This window comes from Chlorocebus sabaeus, chromosome 11 (genome assembly GCF_047675955.1).
Source record: "Chlorocebus sabaeus isolate Y175 chromosome 11, mChlSab1.0.hap1, whole genome shotgun sequence".
NCBI lineage: Eukaryota > Metazoa > Chordata > Mammalia > Primates > Cercopithecidae > Chlorocebus > Chlorocebus sabaeus.
In genome coordinates, this window is record NC_132914.1 from 51,625,031 (window position 1) to 51,644,287 (window position 19,257).

The 19,257-nt window shown below is 53.9% G+C and overlaps 2 protein-coding genes across 4 annotated transcripts in view; both read left to right on the forward strand.

Annotated features, from left to right (window-relative positions):
* The first annotated feature begins 2,826 nt into the window (after window positions 1–2,826).
* On the forward strand, window positions 2,827–11,662 carry HOXC10 (homeobox C10). 2 transcript variants are annotated; one of them, XM_073020829.1, is made up of 3 exons: window positions 2,827–3,411; window positions 6,874–7,399; window positions 10,554–11,662. In XM_073020829.1, the coding sequence occupies exons 1-3, from the start codon at window positions 3,352–3,354 to the stop codon at window positions 10,829–10,831; spliced, it is 864 nt and encodes a 287-aa protein (XP_072876930.1). In that variant the 5' UTR covers window positions 2,827–3,351; the 3' UTR covers window positions 10,832–11,662. The 2 variants fall into 2 exon arrangements, with proteins under 2 accessions (XP_072876930.1, XP_008001678.1); XM_008003487.3 differs by lacking the exon at window positions 2,827–3,411 and having other exon boundaries at window positions 6,518–7,399.
* A 112-nt stretch (window positions 11,663–11,774) lies between these two features.
* The window catches only part of HOXC4 (homeobox C4), a 65,999-nt gene continuing 58,516 nt past the window's right edge, over window positions 11,775–19,257 (forward strand). Inside the window, exon 1 of one of the 2 annotated variants that reach the window (XM_073020830.1) lies at window positions 11,775–12,195. The gene's annotated coding sequence lies outside the window, so the exon portion shown is untranslated. Of the gene's footprint in view, window positions 12,196–16,281; window positions 16,393–19,257 lie in introns of those variants that run through there. The other variant, XM_008003489.3, reaches the window with a different exon arrangement.

A 19,257-nucleotide genomic window follows, 5' to 3' on the forward strand; every position in this document is an offset into this window, starting at 1 on the left:
TATGGGCTGAGAGAGCACTCTGGGCCCCTCCCCCTCCAACCATGGGCTTTGGGGGTGCAGGAGGAATCAAGGGCACTCGAAATGAGAAATGGGTTTGGGAGTAGCCTTGAGTTTGGGGTTTCTTTGTCACTTAGACTCTTAGGTGGCTGAGGTTTGGCGGTGCAAGGGTCCCTTGTAAGAAGACTCAAAACCCCTGCCAAGCACCTCTGAGAGAAAGCCCCCTGGCTCTAGGTGTCCCAGATGGAAAGACTGGGGAGTTCTGTTTTGGGGGAGCAAAAGGTGTCTGAAAGGTGAACAAAGTTGGGGATACCTAGAGCCAGTTCTCAACCAGAATGGGAGAAGCTACCTTGGGCTAATTTCTCCAGTGGGCTGAGAGCAGAGAGGGCTCTTCTCTTAAGGGCAAAGAAGAACTTTGAACTTCAAGGGAGTCAAGGGCACCACCCCTTCGCTTTCCCCGCCTCTCTCAGGAATCCGTAGGGCAATTGTTTCTGGGCCAGTATTCCCTGAAGGGGGGAGCCGCTGGGGTTTTCTGGTGCCCCAGGGTTGGATAATGCTGTTTGCTAACCCCTCCCTACTCAGAGCCCGCCAGAACCAGTGCACGCGACTGCACTCTTTATTATTCATATAAACCTTTGGAAAAGGCAACGCCCGGGAAGTTTTTATAACTTTGTTTGGCATAAAAATTTTACAAGATTCCCCATCCCTTAAAAAAAAAAAAAAAAAGTCAGTTTTCGTCTTGCCATAGGATGAAATCACAGGTCTTTGAGAGGCAGAGGTGAGAGGGGCTCTGCGGGGTGGCAGTTCAGGGAAGGGAGTGTATGGAGCTGCCTTTCTCTAAGGCAAAAAGGCTTGGCTTGAAGGTCTGAGTCAGTCCTTCCTGAGGCCCATCTTGGACTCAGCTTTGGAGCATTTTTGGACAGAGTCCTGTCCACTCTGCTCTTGCACACTTACAAACTCTAAAAGTTTGGACAATATCAGCATGACAAGACCTTCCCCCATCACACCCTCTTGTTCTCCTGTAGGCACTACTCTCTCTCTCTACACACACACACACAAACACACACACACACACAGAGACACACACCTCTCTGCACAGCCCCTCTCCAATCCACTGCACAAAGCAAAGACCCATAACCTTGACTCAGACTGCTGGTTTGGGAGGGTCTCTGCACACACAGCCCTTCATCCTGGCCTGCCGCCTGTGAAGTCAACAATGGGTTTGAAGAAAGAATCCAAAACACCAAGAAACTCCTGCCCAGAGGTTGCAGTGGTTGCAGGACCAGAGGAGACAGAGGGCCAGCAGGGCTGCAGTCCAGGAGCAGAGAACAAAGGCGGCCATGTGGGAGATGGCCTTGCCCACGGATGACCCCTGGACCTGCCCCTCATCCTGGGACTGACAGAATCCCATTCGCTCATTTCCCCTGACTCCAGCCTTGGGAGCACCAACTGGGCTCAACTTTGGGCCATTTTAATGTTTCAACTCCGGAGGTCAGGACAAAGATGGGACAACTTCTCCAAAGGCAGGCCTGGTAGACAAGCCTCCTTTGGGGTGATGGAAGTGAAAATACATGACCCCTGAATCCTGACACTTGAAGAAGCCATCAGCATTAGTGTGGATGTGCCCCAGAATCCGATTTTTCCTCCCTCTAATGGCGACTGCTGAGGCCTGGCTGCTGGCGGCTGGCAGCCCTACACTTCGCCTTGTGAGGAGGAGCTGAGCTAAGGCTGTGGGCGGGAGAAGGTCAACTCCAAGCCTTAGCAGCTGGGCTAGGGAGGTATGCGACTGAGCCTGGTGCTGTCCCCCTCACTAAGCCCAGCACACCAGAGAAAAATAAGAAAGCCTAGGAAAGAAAGTCAGGGGGAAGGAAATAATTGGAGAGAGAAAAGAGCAAAGAATGAATTGTATAATAAAGAAAGAAGGAAATGAGGAAATGGGAGAAATAAGGAAGACAATTAAGAAAGAGAAAGGATTGGAAAAAGAAGAAAAGAATATATTACAGGCAGAAAGGAAGAAAAAGGAAACCAGAAAGAAGCAAATAAAGGAAAAGAGAAGGATGAAACAAGAAGGAAAGAAAGAAGAGAAGAAAAGAAAAAAAAGAAAAATAGAAAAGAAAGGAAAGGAAGGCAAACAGAGATCTTTGAAAAGGAATTTAACCGGTAAGAAAGGATCGGTGTTTTTCTCCGGAGCAAGCCAGCCTAACCACAGCCCCGACTCTAGCTGGAAACCTGACTTACTGGGGGCAACTGAGAAGCAAACCACTAAAGTGGGGAGCAGGGCCTGCCTAAGACATTCTCCCACCCGTTTCCTCCCCACAAAGCTTCTCTCCGAGGTGTCTTCGGTCTGGTTTCAATTCAGGGGACAAAATTAAATAACTGGCCAGCTTCGGCAGGGCCAGGAAGCAGTCAGACTGGTACGGGTTATCAAAATTCGGGATTCGGAGATCTCAGACAGCACTTTGGGTAAAAGTGAATATTTGTGGCTGTGTACACATATTTAAGTGCAAGTTAGACACGTGTATAGATGCTGAACTCCATAGCATCTGTGTGCAAGTGTGTACAATGTCAAGATGTGACAGATTCTGCTGGCCGAGCTATCCCGGGGGCTGTGAGGTCCAGAGTAGACCAGAGGCCCCGCTAAGCGTCCTCAGCCTCCTACCTTCCTCTAGTACCTGTTTGAAAATCTTTTTCTTTTCTGGGTCTCTGGGCATTCTGAATTTTGCCTGGAATTTCCCTGCTTCCAATTCAGCTGGGGCAGAGCCTGGTGCTAGTGAAGAAGAAAAGCAAATCTTTTCTTTAAGTTTTGGGAAGAGAAGGATTTATCTCAGCCTCCAAAGCAAGAGGAAAAAACCTGCAATCTCTGGTGTGATTCTGTTTTCTCTTTGCTTAGAAAGATTTCAATACACATATTTTATTTTTATTTTATTATTTAACCCAAAAGGGAAAGACATTCTTCCTTTCTCACTTCATCTTCAGAATTTCCCAGTTGACTTTCTTAACCTCTTGGGGAAACTCGGATAATTTTTGCTGGAGAAACCAGGGTGCTTCTGGGGTGTGTTGAGGGCTACAGCCAGGAAAGCAACCAAGGTTCCTTTTTTGTTCATTGAGCATATTTTCCTCCTTCTGCTTTCACGTGGGGACCCCTAGTGCCCCAGCCCTTGGGCTGCCCTGTGGAACCCGCTGGATCCTCCCAGAGTATTCACAGAGCTCCTGAACCCTCCTCCTCTGCACTGCTCACAGCCCCACAGGCAGAAGGAGGCCCAGCCCCGTCCTTGCTGCCTTTCCAGGATCTGGGTGCCCGGGAAGGGAGAAAGGGGTCAGGGCACTGGCCCTGGGTGGGATTTGTCAGGTCGTATGCACAGCCTGGCCCCACTGTGGCCTGCAGCCCCTGGATTTTCATGTTCCCAAGTTGAGGTAAGAAGGGGGAGCCCCACACTTAGGCATAGGCATAGGTCTCTCGGCACCCTCCGAAAGTTGGGGAAATTGATTAATAAGAGTCTATATGTGGATGATTCTAGCAACACAGGCCTTCCCTGGATCCTAATCCAGTTGCCAAGGGCACAGGCTGAAGGGTCTTGGTCCTGTGGGGCAGGGCGGTAGGTGCCTGGCAGTGGCGGCAGGCGGGGTGGCTGTGGCGGCCCGCATGCCTTTGAACGCCAGGCCTGGACAATAGGACGGAAACAGCCTTTGCTCATGGCCTCAGGAAAGACCGAGCCCAAGGGGGCAGGGCTGGGACCCAGGCCCCCACAAATGCTCCCTTCGCCAGTCTCAAACACTCACTTTTTCCTTCCTTTTACCTCCACTGAAGCAGAATCCCAAAGTCTGTGAAAACCCAACAAGTTATTCAGGTCTGCGTCGTCCGAGCGGGCTCGAGTTTAACAGCTCCGGGTTTTCGTTTATCTTGCGTAATTAGAGGCAAACATTTGTCCCACCGGGGGTCCCACTTAGGCTGATGAATTTGATTTCTTTTTTCATTAATGGGCCGTGTTTATCATACTTCTAATTATTTCAACTTTAAACACTATTCGTTCTTGTGAGGAGGCGGGAGTCGAGGCGGGAGGCTCCTCCCCGGAGTATTATTTTCATTAATGACGGCGAGCGACTTTGTCCTCTCCCTTGGCTAAGGTGAGAGGTGGGCTTGGAAAGAGATTGGGTGGTGGGGCCCCTGAAGCCGATGACTCTGCTCCCTGTCTGCTGGTTCCCCAGGCTAGGCCTTGCGGCTTGTCTGAAGTTTATCTCCTTCACCCTTTGCTGCCGACTGCTTCACCCCCTCCCAAGCTGTGCTCAAACCCTTTGCGGTTCTTCCCTGGAAAACTTTCTCTGATCCCAGCCTGGCCTGGCCTGAGCAGACGCTCGGGTAGCGCTGTCCTGGCCCCCAGCTACTAACACCTAGAGGAAAAAACAGAAAAGGCTAAGGTGGCCAAGGGGCACTTGGCCGTGGGGAAAAGGACGCACCGGACTCCAAAATGGGGGGTAAGGGTAGGGAACTGGAACGCTAAATTCCTGGGAAAAGCACACCAGGCAGGAAAATAAAGGAGATGTGAAAGAGGGGGGAGGGAACCCCCAAAGCCATATAATTCTCAATTGCTTTGGTATTTAATTTCATCGTCCCATAAATGAGGAAATATCAGTTCCCATACTAAATTTTTATCCCTGACTGATAAATATGACGGGAAATTTTCGTTGGGTCCTCGTAAAAGGGAACGGTTTCGATCAAACTGGTGGGGAAAGACTAATGCAGATAATACAAACAGAGTGGCCATAAAGTCTCGCCCGTTTCCCGCGGGATGGGCGGTGGGACAAATGGCTCCCTGGATTGACTGCTGCCCGGACTGTCCCAAGTCTGGGGCCTAAACAGCCTAACCTTGCCCTGGATAACCCCCATGCTGAGGCCACGGTGACCCTGCAAATGAAAACACAAAACCATTTCAAATCTCCCCTGGCCGGTCATGCAAGCAAATCATACACTACGTATTTCCTTCTAGTTTTCCGGAGGTTCAGGAACCCCTGCGTCTTCTCTCTCCACCCCTGGATGGGGAAATTCGGAGGATTTCTTTCTGTGGTCTTCTAGCCGCAGCGGGCTTGGGCCTCCCTAGAAGCGGTCTAGCCTCCTCACTCCTCCACGCCAGGGCGCTGGACTCCAGTCCTTTCCCCGCCAACCTCCAGCCCTTCGGAAAGTCTGAACCCCAGGCTCTGTCCAGGGAAAAATGTGGGGCGACCAGAAAGACAAGTTGTTCTCCAGATTCTGTTTCCTGAGGAAGGAGTGGAGAGTTTAGTTCGCTTTGGAAGAAGGCGATGGAAAAACGGAAATAACTATTTGAAAAATACGGTTCCCCTTATTTCTTCCTTTTATTTAAAAACAACCACAAAAATATACTGGTCTGTCTTCTTTCAAACATGCTCCCAGCCCATGCGCTCTGTAAAGGACGCCTCTCTGGGTCGGGTTTTGTTGTGTCTTGTGTGCTGGTTCCCGTGTCATACGTGACTCCTCCAAACTGACCGAGGCTCCGCAGGTTCCCTCTTTCTTTCCCGGAATATTCCCTGTTTTAGTGGGGGCAAGGTCAAACGGAAAGCGAGGGCCGCCAGGGCCTGAAGTAAAGTAGCAGAACCGGCTCCAAGGCCAAAGCCTTGTGGGCCCCTGAGATGGTGACCCAGGAGCCGCCCACCCTGCCAGGCCCAGGCCGCAGCTCTCGGGTCGGGGATCGGGTGCCTCTGGTCTCTGGCTTCCTCTTTCTCCTACGCCGCGTCCATTCGGAACCTCCTTTTCCGAGCAGCCATGAAGTGACCATGACCCCCCTCCCTGGCCCACCCTAGAGGCTGGAGATTCCCCGTCAACCCCCACAGGGAACTTGCAACTCCACCAACCTCCAGCGCCGCGGCCCCCAAGCTTCCAGCCCCGAGGGCCAAGTCCGGAGAAAAGAGGAGGCGGGAGAGCAGAAACTTTAGTCCTGTTTGGGATTCCTTAACTTTTTTTCGCCTTTCTCTGCTCATCAGATCCCCCCACTCCCCCCACAATAAAAACCTCACCCCACTCCCATCCCCAAGGGAAGAAGCGGGAGCCGGGGCCGGGGAGATGAAAAGGGGAGATGAAGAGTGGGGAGAAGTACCTGATTCGTGTCTCGACCTTTTAATTTGAATTTGACTGTTTTGAGCCCCGGGTAGCCTCGCTCTCTCCCTCTCTCCCGCATTTTGCCCCTCTCCGCCCCCTTCTCCCCAGGAGTTACAGGCTGGTTACTGGATAAACAAACCCCACTCTTTCCAGAACCCTCACCCCCATCCCCCTCCACCCCCCTACCGCCCCTGCAGCCCGGGGGGCGCTTCCTTTGTTCGCCGGGAAGGGCTCCGGTGCCCCTACCCCGAGGCAGCTGCTAGGTGGCGCTGTTACTCCACTCTGCGCGCTCCGCCTGCCGACAACTTGACCCCACTGACGTCACGGCCGTCTGAATCATCAAGGCCATTTTCAAATCCCATTGGTCTAGCCGTCACATGGTGAGAACCGAATGCGCGGATAATTATGGAGCTGATATTTTCCCCCCTCCCCTTCTTTTTCCTCCCTCCCCTCCAACCGCGCCCCCCCTCCCGGATGGGGGAAAAAAAAGATGTCAGCTCCTCCGCTGTAGTATTGCTCCTTAAAAACCCCTCTCTCTGAAAATGACATGCCCTCGCAATGTAACTCCGAACTCGTACACGGAGCCCTTGGCTGCGCCCGGCGGAGGAGAGCGCTATAGCCGGAGCGCAGGCATGTATATGCAGTCTGGGAGTGACTTCAACTGCGGGGTGATGAGGGGCTGCGGGCTCGCGCCCTCGCTCTCCAAGAGGGACGAGGGCGGCAGTCCCAGCCTCGCCCTCAACACCTATCCGTCCTACCTCTCGCAGCTGGACTCCTGGGGCGACCCCAAAGCCGCCTATCGCCTGGAACAACCTGTTGGCAGGCCGCTGTCCTCCTGCTCCTACCCACCTAGTGTCAAGGAGGAGAATGTCTGCTGCATGTATAGCGCAGAGAAGCGGGCGAAAAGTGGCCCCGAGGCAGCTCTCTACTCCCACCCCCTGCCGGAGTCCTGCCTTGGGGAGCACGAAGTACCCGTGCCCAGCTACTACCGCGCCAGCCCGAGCTACTCCGCGCTGGACAAGACGCCCCACTGTTCCGGGGCCAACGACTTCGAAGCCCCTTTCGAGCAGCGGGCCAGTCTCAACCCGCGCGCCGAACATCTGGAATCGCCTCAGCTGGGCGGCAAAGTGAGTTTCCCTGAGACCCCCAAGTCCGACAACCAGACCCCCAGCCCCAATGAGATCAAGACGGAGCAGAGCCTGGCGGGCCCTAAAGGCAGCCCCTCGGAAAGCGAAAAGGAGAGGGCTAAAACTGCTGACTCCAGCCCAGACACCTCGGATAACGAAGCGAAAGGTAAGGCCGCCTGGGCCGCGGGCGCTACTGGGACGTTCCGGCACTTGGTCTTCGCGGCCGGGGGAGGCGGGCAGGGGAGAGGGTTGGGCCCAGGAGGCCCCAGACCATTTCGGGAATACGACCCTGGCTTGCGTCTAGTGTCTGCTGAGCTCCAGGCTGATGGCGCGTCACTTAGCTGGGGAAGGTAAGCGGCGACGTGGAGGTGTCTGCCCGGCCCCGGCCATGGGTGCTAAGGCGGGGGCGGTGCGCACCGCGGGCAGCCTGCAGGCGCAGTGTGCTGCCCCGGACGGGTGGCTGCTCCCAGGCGCGTGCTGGCTGTGGTATGCTTTCTCAATGCTGGTGTCCTGGGGAGCTGATGTCCCCCAGCTCAGGTCCGGGGCTTGCAAAAAGCCTAAAATGGCGATCTTGGGCCAGGGACTAGGGAAGCTGGGGAGATGGGGGTTCTCTTTACTGCGTTTTCCCAGTTGAAAATTGTTTCCTGCGAAACGCGATTTGTTGTTTGTGGGTCTGATCTGTGCGTGCGGCTTGGGCTCCTGCGGCTTTGCTCGGCCGGGGGCCTTGGGCAGCGAGGCTGGGGCCGGAAGAGGTGGAGGTGAAGGGCTGCCGGCCACGGCCCTCCCTCCTCCAGATGCCTGGCTTGGATGGCGTTGGAACAGGGCATTTGGAATGTTGTAAGTTTTCTGTTTCCTCTTTTAATTTTTTCCTTTCCATTTTTTCTAGTTAAATTATCTTTTTTCATTGGTTTCCAAAAGCAGCTTACAAATGAGTGGTTGGGAAATTTCTGTGTGCGTGGCAAGAGGTTTTCTCCTGAAAGGGAATGTGGCTTTGGTTGGATTTCACTGTAATTTGGTTTGAGAGAAAGCCCAGCCAGAGTTCAAGCTCAGAGTTCAAGATTCATTTCTGCTGTAGGAGCTGGAGGCCTTGAGGATCTTTCTCTGTCTCTAATACTTGGGGAAAGAATGTGGAGGAAACGGGAGCAGGGGAGGGAAGCTGAGGGGAACGACTTTTCCTGAAAAGTTGTAGCAAAGAGCCTCAGAAAAATGCCCAACCAACGGGGAAGAATAAACCTGCTCCCCACAACACCGGCTAATGGTGACAGAATATAAGGGGCTCATTGGGTATAGAGGCAGATGAAATATTGAGAGTGGAGCAGGCTAGAGGCGGCCTGGATCTCCTGGTGCTTTGTATATGGACGCGACGCACACGCATGCCTACGGGCGACCTGTGCCACACTCACACACATCCGTATTGCATGCTTCTTGCACACTCACACATGCCACTCACACATGCATGGGCACTCTTTTGGTGGGCAAGGGCAGAGCCTCATCCTCTTGGGTCTGCAAAGGTGGCCTTGGCAAATCATCCCCATAGAGACACTGACTGGAAGATGAGCACTGGTGTGTTCATGAGGGGGAGAGTGAGGTGCCTACAGCCTCAAAGCCTTTACTGTGGCACGTGTGCAGTGTGAAGGTTTAATCTTATACCCTCTCTACTGACCCTGAGCTTGGTTAGGGAGAGATTTGAGGCAGGAAAAGCTGCATTCTAGCCCCACCAAAAGCAAAGTCAAGGTTAACAAGTTCACCTCTTAACTCGACCTGCACCCATTCCCATAGGCTCTCCTTTTTCTCTAGCTGTCCCCACAGCAACCTAATCCCTCCCACCCCAAGGAATCCCTCTTACCCTGTACCCTGTCTGTGTCCTTCTTTCCCCTCCTCCTATTTTGATGTCTCCACCAGTCCAGAGGCAAGAGAGCTGTTGGCTAAACTTGCCCATTTATAATTTATCTTGTCCCCCCGCCCCACCAAACCTAACAACCTCAGTAAGAAAATAAACAGGACATAGTTATATGTGGAGAGCCTGTAAACAATCTGGCAAGAGGCTGCAGGTGCAGAGACAGGAGAGAAAATTTGAAACATTCAGATTTTTTAGACTGTAGCCTCAAGTTTGCCTTTTTTGTGTGTTTTCTGGTTCCTCTTAGGCCCCCGCCCCACCCCACCCCCATCAAGATAAGATCCAGGAACCTGGCAGTCTGATTTGGAATAGGGAGGAGAGAGAGCTCAGAGCCATGAGCAGAGTCCTTTGCTGGGTGTCCTCTCAGGTCTTTGGACTCTGTGTTTTGCCCTTAAAAAGATGGCCAGGTTCCCTTCTGCTGCTTGAGAAGCAGGGCTGGTCCATTTCAGCAAAAATGGGTGTCAGGGAGAGAGGCTGTCAATAAGATCATGGGAAATGCACAGTATTCTATAGTATCTCCTTACATAAATAGTCACATGTACTTATCTGTGTGTGTGTACTTACATGTATAGGTGTGTGTATCTCTGCAGGTATACATGTGTACTTGCAGGCATATACATCTACGTATGCACAGATTGGGCAGGGGGTTTCTAGGAGGCTGCATTTCCTCAGGATATGTCTCTCCCTTGAGCTTAGGTCCTTTGACCAGGAAAGTTGTTTGAGGACCCTTTAGGATACCCCAGCTCTGTTGTCCCTGACCTCTGCTGCTCTCACAAGCTCCCCTGCCTCAGCTACACATACCTGGGGAAAATGATTAAGAGAGGAAGAGATGGCAATGGGAGACCTAAGGGAGCAGAGTCACTTTGTGGCAGCTTAGGTTGGGGTAAGAGCTGGGGGTCCAGTGCAGGGACCACTGCAATGGCCTCTGGCCACAGATCCTAGAACAAAGTCCCTCCACCAAGTTGAAACAGGTCAAAGCTCTCTGGGAATTTCTCTGGGCTGTGGGTGGACTCTGCTCTGGTCTGGGGCCTGGAAAATGCTTTTCCTTCTGGTTGGATTTTTCCAGAGCTGGAATGGAACAGAGAGAAGGGGGGACCTGGCAAGATGTAGGGAATCTGCCAGGGTCAGCCAGCTGGGGGAAAGCGAGGGTACTCAGGATCTTTTAGATTAAGGTGGACTTGGGTAATTTAAATTTAATAAACGCTTGGAGGCAAGAACTTCCTCCCTTTATCTCCCTAAGTCTAAGCCCCAGAGAAATTGTAAGAACCCTGAGCCTAAGAGGAGCCCACCGGCCAGGCCCCTAGGGCAAGAGCAGCTCCCCTATGCTCCCTCAGCCACCCCACAGCAGGCTGGCAAAGGCTGCAGCGCTGAGAGGGTTTTCGACTTCGAGGGATACTTATGCAAATAATGTTATTTTTAACAGAGGAGATAAAGGCAGAAAACACCACAGGAAATTGGCTGACAGCAAAGAGCGGAAGGAAGAAGAGGTGCCCCTATACTAAACACCAGACGCTGGAATTGGAGAAAGAATTTCTGTTCAATATGTATTTGACGCGAGAGCGCCGCCTGGAGATTAGCAAGACCATTAACCTTACAGACAGACAAGTCAAAATCTGGTTTCAAAATCGCAGAATGAAACTCAAGAAAATGAACCGAGAGAATCGGATCCGGGAACTGACCTCCAATTTTAATTTCACCTGAGCGCGAGGCCTCTCCTCCTCCCTTCCCCCGCCTTCCTTTCCCCGCCCCTCCTCCCTTTGTGCCTGGTGATATATTTTTTTTTTCCCTCCCTGAGTATAAATGCAACGCGCCTGCAAAAAAGGCAAAGACCTCAGACTCTCCTTCCAAGGGACCTATGGTTCGTGCTGCGAAGATGCTTACACTTAAAGCATGAGAAATGGGGTGCCGGGGTGTGGGGTGTGGTGTGTGCCCTCATAGATGGGGGTGGGAGTGTGGCTGGTGTGTGTGTCAAACCCTCACTCACCCACGCACTCACACATAGCATTCTGTTCTCCATGCAAAGTTAAGATCGAATCCACCCGCTTGTAGGGGAAAAAGAGGAAAAAATTAACCAGAGAGGGTCTGTAATCTCGCAGAGCACAGGCAGAATCGTTCCTTCCTTGCTGCATTTCCTCCTTAGACTAATAGACGTTTTGGAAAGTTCGGCTAGTGTTCATGTGTTTGTCGTAGCACCCAGAGCCTCCACCAAACCCTCTCTGTGTCTTTACCTCCCAGTCGCTCTAAGAATCTGCTTGAAGTCTCGTATTTGTACTGCTTTCTGCTTTTCTCTCACCCCTCCCAGCACCCCCACATCCCCCATCTATTAACATCTCAGAAATTTCATCCAGAGGAACAAAAAAATTAAAAATAGAACATAGCAAAGCAAAAACAGAATGCCCCCCCCCCAATATTGCCCTGTCCCTGTCTGGGAGTTGTGTTATTTAAAGATGTTCTGTATGTTGTATCTTTTGCATGTAGCTTCCTTAATGGAGAAAAAAATCCTAATAAATTTCCAGAATCATAATCCTCAAACGGATGGTTTTTTGTTTTTAGTGATTTTTAGCGACACCCCCTCCCCCGAAGAGGCTGAGTGTGTGGATGTGTGTGTTTTGTGTTTGACTCATCTCCTAGAGCCTTTCTAGAACGTCTCTTGGCGGGTTTAATGTAAGTGAGAGACCATAACGTTGATTTAAATATTATCCAGGTGACCACAATAAGTCAAGGTCATAAAACAGTAATGTCAGGACGGTCTTGGTGCGCGCGAGAGGTGGATTTTATGATCTGCAAATATAATGTGGTGCTGCAGTAAAAGATGCATTTAAAGGTGACTGGAGGAGGGAAAGAGGCAGAGAGCAAACTGCAATCTTGAGGAGCAGACGGATCTGATTGCCTGGGGTGCTGGGCTGGGCGCACCCCACTGCTGCTGGGGGTCACCCAAAGAGCCCCCCACCCATCCAAGGAAAGGAATAAACCTAACCGCTGGAGGGGCATGAGGAGCTCAGCCCCCCCAACCTCAACAGCAGCTAACAGAAACGCCAGGAGCAGCAGGAGGAGGCAGCGACAAGGTAAGAGAAGCGGTTTCTTGTTCTTTTCTTGGCGGTGGAGTGGGGACGAGTGGTGTCCCCAGGTGCCCGGCGTCCAGCGGACAGAGCCTGGAGGAAGGTGTTTAGGGCATCTGTGCTTGCCGAGAATCCAGGCTTTCCTTGTGGCCGCTGGCAGCGGAGGGCAGCGACTGGGAGCTCCCTCTCCTCCCCTCCCCGGCCCATTGCCGTGGGAGTTCCACGGTTAAAGGGATAAATTGATGGTTTTTGGCTTCTTTATGTTTTTGGGCACTTTGGGTCTCCTCGAGGTCGACACTCTGGTCTAGGTGTTGCTCAGTCTGGTCGTCTGTTGGTGGGGGAGGGGGAGTACAGCGGGTTGAAGCTTGAAGCTTAGGTTTTCCTGCTTTTCGCTGGTTTGGGTGTGAGCCTCGTCCAGCCTCTTGTTCCCTGTGCTCCCTGGCTGTAGGGTTTTGCCAGGCAAGTGGCCTGACTGGAAGTGGCTCCAGAGCACAGGGCTATGATTCAGCCACCCACATTCGCTGAGAAGCCTAAACCGAGCTAAGAGGGAGAGGATCAGAAGGAGTCTAGGAGAAAAGAGCAGGAGAGCCAGATGGACAAGACAGGGGACCCAGCTCCAGAGTGGAAGGAAGATCCAGCTTCCCCCAGGGCCAGGGACACATGCAAGAGAATAGCTCCACTGCGGTGCTGGGGGTGGGGCCGGGATTTGGTGGCCAGCGGTCCCATTTCACTAGATTTTTCCTGAGCGATTTGCTTAGACCAGAAACTAATGAAGGCAGTCAGACCCCCTACCCACCCAGCAACCCAAAGTCTACTCTCTAGTCCTTAGGGAGGTTGTGGGGGCGGAAAGGGGGACGGGGCTGAATTTCTTCCTTCCCCAACCCCCTTCCCTTCTCCTCCGGATAGATGCAAAGCTGAATCTCCCGCCCTGCTCGCTCAGCTGATCTGTGGCTTAGGTAGTTTCATGTTGTTGGGATTGAGTTTTGAACTCGGCAACAAGAAACTGCCTGAGTTACATCAGTCGGTTTTCGTCGAGGGCCCCAACCCACCTCTCCCACTCCTACCTTCCCAGTGGGACTGCCCCCCTGCCCCCTCCCAGATAGGGCAAAGTGGGTGCAGACCAAGGAGGGCAAGCTGTGAGTGGGGTTGCAGAACAAGTCTGGAGAACCCTGCTTTATGCCGTCCTCTCCTCAACCTGTCCCAATCCCTGTGACTAAGGGAGAGGAGTTTTTCCTGCAGCTATTGTCTCCTGGACCCAGCTGATGGAGACAGACAAAGAGGGTCCAGCCAATTCCAAGGAAATTCAGGAGTTTGAGTAAGAGGTGACCTGGCGGGCCAGCTCAGTTGGGCAGCAGGGTGGGGCAGAATCATTAGCAGAGAGAGGAGACAGAAAGAGAAGAGGGTCTCCAGAATGGTTAGCCTCTCCCACCTACCACCTCCAGTCAACTGGGGCTTGAGATTCCCCTTAGAAAAGTAGGGTACCTGGAGGTTCCAAGAGTTGGGGAACTCTGAGTGCCAGCCCAGCCATTTCCCCTTCCCCTTCTATAGCTTCATCTCCAGGGGAAGGACATGTTTGGGGTGTTGGTAGGTTAGAGAAAAGCCATCAAGTCCAAGTAGAACCCCCACACACGTACACGCAACTGGGAAACATCAGGGCAAAAACCTGACTCTGGTCTCTGTTTAGTTGTCTGTGGCCCGTAGGCCTCGGTCTCTGTGACTGTGACTGTCAGGCTGTCTTTGCACTATGTGGAAACGTACGGGTGAACAGAGGCTGCCCGTGACCACCATTGCTATGTTGGTGGAAAGGTTGTTGGCTGATGCCAGGGGGAGGAGGGGAGGAAAATGGGGTAGAGGAAAATCTGAGCCCTGTGAAACTTTGCAAAGGTTCCTCTAGTCCTTTCCCCCTCTGGTTCTTCGATTCTGCCCCTGGTTGCTACGGAGAAAGTTCTCAAAAGAGGTTTCTTTGCCTGCCTGCGGGCGGAGTGGGGGGGGGGGGGATAAATGGGGGAGGGGTTAAGGAGACTGAGGAGATATACCCCTGTTCTCAGAGATACTGGGGAATAGAAGCCAAAAGAAGGTCAGGTTCTTGGTTCTCTTACTGTGAAATTATTATGATTATTAAAATATTATAAACTTCTAAACAGGGAAACAACATTATGTCCCCATAACAAAATATATATAGAGTTCTATATTCTCACAGTCATCTGCTGGGAGGGATATATGTGACCTTGTATGAGTGTAGGCTCTGTGTCTGTCTGTTTCCCCTAGGCTCTCTTAAATACCCTGCATGTATTTATACACACACACATTTATTTTCCCCTCTCTCTTATGCAAACATATTTATTTTGACTGCTAAGGAAGCTGGAGGAGAAAATGAGAATAGAGTTTCTTGTCTCTCTAGCTGAATTGTTGGTCTGTCTATCCCCCATGCCTTTGTGGGGGAAAAAATTTCTTCTCTTGGAGAGAAGTATTCAAACCTCTCTATGACTCCCAGGGAAATGGGGAAGTTTCCAGAGAGGCAGGCCAGCTGGTGGGAGGCAGGCAAGGGATTCCCCTAGTTTGGGGGCTCCTAGCAGCCTTTGAGTCTTCAGGCTGCCCCAGGCACACAGTCAGTTGAGGTAAAGGGTATCCCAGGCAGGGACTGGGTGCTCAGGAGCATTTTTGGCTTAGAGATAGAGTCCCTGATGGGCCGAAATTCACCAATGAACGACTTCTGTGATTTGGGTCTCTGTGCCCCCATTTCCGTTTCAGAGCTGTTGAGCTTATGCGTGGGAGGTCATAGAGCCAGGGGTTGAGGTGTCTCCTCCCCAAATCCAGAGAAATGGAGCGAGGTCTCATAGGGCCAAGGTGAGGGCCAGTCTGGTGGTCAGAGTCCATCCCCGGCCGGAGGCCGTGGATCATGGCTAAGGCGATGGTAATTATTTATTCGCTTCGCTGGAAGGGAGTCTTCAGAAGGAACAGCGTGAAGAGAAGAGAAAAAAATTACCTCTCTCGTCTGCGGATATTAAGATGGATTTTTATTTCTTAAAGGACCCTCCCCGCCGAGAGCGCATAAGCGTAAACTTAATATATGCTCCGCAGCCCAACTCCAGAAATCGCAATAAAAGTTAAAACCTCCCCTACTGGTTTTTTTTAATTATGATATGGGAAAGAGGAGCAGGATTTATAGAGCTGAACTCTCAGTGTGTGAGTGTTTGAGACTTGAGAGAGGAGGAAAAGGCAAGAGCTCGCCAAGGCGAGCCTTGGTCTCTGAGATGTCTCGTCTGCTGCTGGGGCTCCGGCTCAACCTGACAGATCCGCTGTGGCCTCTCTGGGACCTCGCCCCGGCCCACGGCCTGGCTTCGGCTCGGAGATGCAGCCCTTCCCGAGAACAGGTGAAGAAGGCGGCGGCAGTGGGGACTGGGGGCTGCGGGCGGCAACGCCAGGTCTCAGGGCTTTGTGTGGGTCGCGCAGGGGGCGAGGTTCGAAGTCCTGGGCCGGGCCGCAGCCCGAGTGTGGCCCAGACGGCTGCGTGGCCAGGAGGGGTGTCCAGGCAGGGCGCAAGAGCACCGGCAAGGTGGATTGTGTATGGACTTTGGCCGCAGACAGAGCAGAGCGGGCTCCCGGGCTGTGGCCGGCGGCGAGGCGGGCAACCGGATGTTGAGTCTGTAGAAAGGACCTTGAGGTCCGCTGGGTGTTTGGGCTGCCGTGGGGGCGGCGGCCCAGAGTGTGGAGCACGCGGCGCACCGGGCGCGGCGGTAGACGTGGGCGAGGCAGCAGGCCCTGCACACCTCTGCAGCTGCCGGGCCGAGTCCGGGACGTCTGAACTGAGGCCGACCAATGGTCACAGCATGAAAAATAAATGCAATGGACGGTCTTTCTTTCTTTTCTTTTCCACGTAAGAGGTCCTTTCTTTTTTCTCTCTTTCGGAGATACCTGGATTTGGTCCAGAGCAGGTTGCCCGCGGGAGGGCCCCGCGAGCGGCAGCGCGCGAGGGAGGGAGAGAGAGGGAGGGCGAGAAGGAGGGAGGGAGGGAAGGAGGGCGGGCGGCGGCGGCCGTGGTGGCCGGGGCTTCCCTCCCCAGGCGGGAGGCGGCTGTCCTGCATCTATGGCCGTGGGGAGCGGAGGAGCAGGTAACGAAGGCGCTTCCGAAGCGGGATTGGACCAAACCAGAGGGAAGGAGTCTTCTGGGTCTCTCTGCCTGAGGCCCTGGAGGGAGAGAAGGTAGGGAGATCGGCGCCCGCCGGGCCTGGCAAAGAGGCCTCGGGAAATGTTGAACCTGTATGTGATCTCAGGCTCACACTCATGTTGTGGGTCTGTCTGCCTCAGGAGATGCGGTTTGCCTTTCTGTCTGAGACGCCCCAAACCCTGAGCTCTCCTTCCCAAGGCTGGAAAAAAAAATCGGGAAAAACGGCGGAATTTGCACTTTCATTCATTGGGTTCTCTGCAACTCAGCGGGGCTAGTTAAGGCGCCCCCAAGTTGGAAGGGCGCTTTGCTTCTGTTTTCTGGATGCAGAGTCCTCTGACTCCCTCTGCCACGGGCTGAGTTTCCGGCTCCAGGTTCGCGTGTCGCCCTGAGGTTTGAGGCCAGACAGCTCGCAGTCGGGCAAGGAGGGCGGGGGAGAGACGAGCGGCTCTGGCCCCTTAATTGTACTTCGGACCCGTATTGTCTCTCCTTTCGCCACCTCGCTTCCTCAGTCTGGGCTCCAAAGTCACTGCAAATTTCCTTGCGACACATACATCACACAAAAGATCAGGTAACAAGGCGCTCAGGGCCATTGGGGCTCCGGGCAGGGCAGGGAGCGGCTCTAGCTCTGGGGCGGCTCCCCCTCCAGCCACTCCCAGGCTGGAAAACCAGACCATGTTGGGGGAGCCGGAAATAGCCCCGTTTGCTGCGGAGCGGCAGGGCGGGGGCGCCGGCGGGAATGCAGGCCCGGCAGGCCGTGGCGTTGAGAGGGCCACGTTCACAGGCCCTGAGGATTTCACTCCTGCTGGGCTTGGGGACCTGACTCCTGGCGTGTAGGGATCCCAGATACCCACCTGGGGTGGGGGCAGGACGCGGGTCTCCTCGCGGCAGGCCAAGAGAACTCAGTTTCTGCTTCCAGCGCAGGCCTTAGCTAGGAGGAGTTGTGTGTGGGTGTGTTTTTCCCAACAAAGAGGGATCAGGAGAGAGAAGGGGGGAAAGTAGAGGGGAACCGGGGAGGGGGCGGGGAGGGGGAGAGGGCAGTGGAGAGGTGAAATGAGCCTATTTCAGGGGGAGAAGGAAAATGAAAGCAAATGGAGTACGGCCTTCTCCGCGCAGGGCGGGTGCTGACGAGCCGGGAGCGGGCTCCCTGCCTGCGGCAGCCGGGATGGCCCGCTGGGGGCACGGGAGAAAGCCTGTTTTAAATTTAATCCGAACTTGACGGTGTGGATTGAACCGGAGGGAATTTAAATCACTAAAAGGAAGGCGCGGGGCAGGGGGAGGGGACGACTCTAACCTGTCTATCTTTCTGCTTGTCCTTCCCACGGTGCTAGTTTGGTTGTGGCCGCAGCTGCCCAGGTTTCAGGTGATGGAATAAGGGTGCCCCTCCCCCTCAGGGGTCTCTCCTGTGCCCAGTGAAGTCTTTAGGGGGTAGGAAGGAACTGTAAGAACAGAGCGAATGCACAGCTGCGAGCTAAAGCTGGGGTTTCCCCCTCCCCAATAAGAACTCCCAGTGGCCTCCAGTCCCTGGGTTTGCCCCAATGGTGCTGAGGAAAATTGAAGGGAGTGTGTGGGTGAGGGGGAGTCTGGAGTATGGCAGAAGATTCAGAAGGAGTAACTGAACCCCAGGAAGACAGACCTTCCTTCTTGGTGCCCCCATATCCTTTGTGCCCCGCCCCCCGCACCTACAAACCTGGATTTGAGGGAAATCTGCAGGTCCGCTTCAAAGCCCTGGTTTGCCACCCACCCCCCTCCAAATGTGGAGAATGGGGGCTACAGGCCACATGCAGTTGTGGACCTGCGGAACCTCCGCCCAGTGGACTCCGGGACTCCCAGCCTCTTCTAGCCCCCCTCCCCAAGGCCGCCTCTCTTCGAAAGGCGCAGGGAAAATGAGGCATTGGCTGGGAAGGGGCTGTGGGCGAGGCCTGCTTCCTGATCCGCAGTCATGCCTGCCTCTGAGTGGGAAGAGTTCGGAGTTCATACTCCCGGGAAAAATAAAATAAAATAAAATAAAGGAAAGGAAAGCGACAGTCTCCTTGGTTTCACAGGGGATTTCACGGCAGCAGGGATCCCGCCAGTGATCCTCACTGCGCGCTGCTGCCGCCTCCGCAGAGTGGGCAGGCAGGGTGCGCAGGCAGCTCAAGAGTTGAAAAGAAGGCGGTGTTCAAAGGGGGTAGGAGAGAAGGGGGCGTCTCTTTACAGCCCCGATGTCTATTTGAGGAACTTTCCCAAATAGCAGAGGCCCATAGGGGAGGCTCCTTAGGGACTCTTTCCTCCAGGAAAGCTGAGGCTGGGGCAGCTGGCCTTGTCGCCAGAAGACGCAAAGGAGGAGCAGGCGTGAAACCTCTTTCCTCTTCTGTTTCTTCGCTCCTTGACTAGAGCAGGGCTCAGCCCCCAGTCGCCTGAGCGGCTCTCTGGGCCAATATGGGGTTCTATATCCCGGAGGCCTAGTGTACCCACCCGAGCAAGTCTCCTGGGAGGGGCAGGAGAGGAGGCCTCTTCCGCCTTTGTGTCCAGACAGAAGTGGCTGCCGCGCCCGGAGCCGGTCCCGCGGCAAAGGCCCGGCAAGCCTGCGGGCTGCACAATGCCACGGCTGCTCCGCCAGCTCGCCCCTGCCCCGTCCTGCCTGTGTACGGCCGCCCTTCCTCCGCCTCCCTCTCTGCACGCCTGCCTTTACCGGCTCTCCTATCTCTTTTCGTCTTGCCTTCCTTCTTTAATTCTTCCCCTTTTTTCTCTTTATTCTAATGCTCCGTTTCCTTCTTTCGTCTCTTGGGCCTGGCTCCGTGTTTCAGTTGGTCTGTCCCAGGCTGTCTCGGGTTCAGTCTCTCAGACTCTGTCCCCTGATGTCCTCTTGGTCGCAGTCTGGCCCCGGGCCCGGCTGAGGGCTAAACGTCTCTGCTCATCGC